Source organism: Entelurus aequoreus, linkage group LG20, assembly GCF_033978785.1.
Source record: "Entelurus aequoreus isolate RoL-2023_Sb linkage group LG20, RoL_Eaeq_v1.1, whole genome shotgun sequence".
NCBI classification, from domain to species: domain Eukaryota; kingdom Metazoa; phylum Chordata; class Actinopteri; order Syngnathiformes; family Syngnathidae; genus Entelurus; species Entelurus aequoreus.
This window is the reverse complement of record NC_084750.1, coordinates 8,212,670-8,215,169: the sequence shown is the minus strand read 5'-3', so window position 1 is coordinate 8,215,169 and position 2,500 is coordinate 8,212,670. Positions and strand designations below refer to the sequence as shown.

Genomic DNA, 2,500 nt, shown 5'->3' with positions numbered 1-2,500 from the left:
TTATACCAACATACATCATTCCAACTATTATACCAACGTACATCATTCCAACTATTATACCAACGTACATCATTCCAACTATTATACCAACATACATCATTCCAACTATTATATCAACATACATCATTCCAACTATTATACCAACATACATCATTCCAACTATTATACCAACATACATCATTCCAACTATTATACCAACATACATCATTCCAACTATTATACCAACATACATCATTCCAACTATTATACCAACATACATCATTCCAACTATTATACCAACATACATCATTCCAACTATTATACCAACATACATCATTCCAACTATTATACCAACATACATCATTCCAACTATTATATCAACATACATCATTCCAACTATTATACCAACATACATCATTCCAACTATTATATCAACATACATCATTCCAACTATTATACCAACATACATCATTCCAACTATTATACCAACATACATCATTCCAACTATTATACCAACATACATCATTCCAACTATTATACCAACATACATCATTCCAACTATTATACCAACGTACATCATTCCAACTATTATACCAACATACATCATTCCAACTATTATACCAACATACATCATTCCAACTATTATACCAACATACATCATTCCAACTATTATACCAACATACATCATTCCAACTATTATACCAACATACATCATTCCAACTATTATACCAACATACATCATTCCAACTATTATACCAACATACATCATTCCAACTATTATACCAACATACATCATTCCAACTATTATACCAACATACATCATTCCAACTATTATACCAACATACATCATTCCAACTATTATATCAACATACATCATTCCAACTATTATACCAACATACATCATTCCAACTATTATATCAACATACATCATTCCAACTATTATACCAACATACATCATTCCAACTATTATACCAACATACATCATTCCAACTATTATACCAACATACATCATTCCAACTATTATACCAACATACATCATTCCAACTATTATACCAACATACATCATTCCAACTATTATACCAACATACATCATTCCAACTATTATACCAACATACATCATTCCAACTATTATACCAACATACATCATTCCAACTATTATATCAACATTCACAACTCATCATTCCAAACACTTCATCAATACCCTGAAAAAAACGCTGCGAGACAAAGTGCGTCTGAATAGTTCATGGAGTCAAACTACACTACTGTATTTAATGTTGTCATCATGGTGGTACTTAATGAATACTTAGGTCTACTACACTACTGTATTTAATGTTGTCATCATGGTGGTACTTAATGAATACTTAGGTCTACTACACTACTGTATTTAATGTTGTCATCATGGTGGTACTTAATGAATACTTAGGTCTACTACACTACTGTATTTAATGTTGTCATCATGGTGGTACTTAATGAATACTTAGGTCTACTACACTACTGTATTTAATGTTGTCATCATGGTGGTACTTAATGAATACTTAGGTCTACTACACTACTGTATTTAATGTTGTCATCATGGTGGTACTTAATGAATACTTAGGTCTACTACACTACTGTATTTAATGATGTCATTATGGTGGTACTTAATGAATACTTAGGTCTACTACACTACTGTATTTAATGTTGTCATCATGGTGGTACTTAATGAATACTTAGGTCTACTACACTACTGTATTTAATGATGTCATTATGGTGGTACTTAATGAATACTTAGGTCTACTACACTACTGTATTTAATGTTGTCATCATGGTGGTACTTAATGAATACTTAGGTCTACTACACTACTGTATTTAATGTTGTCATGATGGTGGTACTTAATGAATACTTAGGTCTACTACACTACTGTATTTAATGTTGTCATTATGGTGGTACTTAATGAATACTTAGGTCTACTACACTACTGTATTTAATGTTGTCATTATGGTGGTACTTAATGAATACTTAGGTCTACTACACTACTGTATTTAATGTTGTCATGATGGTGGTACTTAATGAATACTTAGGTCTACTACACTACTGTATTTAATGTTGTCATTATGGTGGTACTTAATGAATACTTAGGTCTACTACACTACTGTATTTAATGTTGTCATTATGGTGGTACTTAATGAATACTTAGGTCTACTACACTACTGTATTTAATGATGTCATGATGGTGGTACTTGGTGAACAAGGTTTGAGAACCACTACTATACAGTATTAGACTTATTACTGGACTATTATCACATTTCCAAATGATTATAAAAATATGTCCATGTTCTACAACAATTCTACAATGGATAAAAAGGACTAATAATTGCCATCAAAATGAAACACAAAGTATATATTTAATAGTATTGGCAGTTTGGTTGGTACCTCTGACACAAACTTGGTGGTGGCGTTGCTGAGGGTCTTCAACATGGGTGTGGCCTCGGCGTAGAACAGCGACATGCGATTGGCCATCTCGTTGTTCACCTCGTTTTC

At 32.0% G+C, this 2,500-nt stretch overlaps 1 protein-coding gene across 1 annotated transcript in view; it reads right to left on the bottom strand.

The window, feature by feature from the left end:
* LOC133636386 (CYFIP-related Rac1 interactor A-like) overlaps nt 1–2,500 on the bottom strand; it is a gene marked incomplete at its 5' end in the record, with an annotated part of 4,651 nt that extends 2,151 nt beyond the window's left edge. Inside the window, one exon of the mRNA XM_062030379.1 lies at nt 2,393–2,500. Within this exon, the coding sequence (XP_061886363.1) occupies nt 2,393–2,500 (108 nt within the window). The remainder of the gene's footprint in view (nt 1–2,392) is intronic.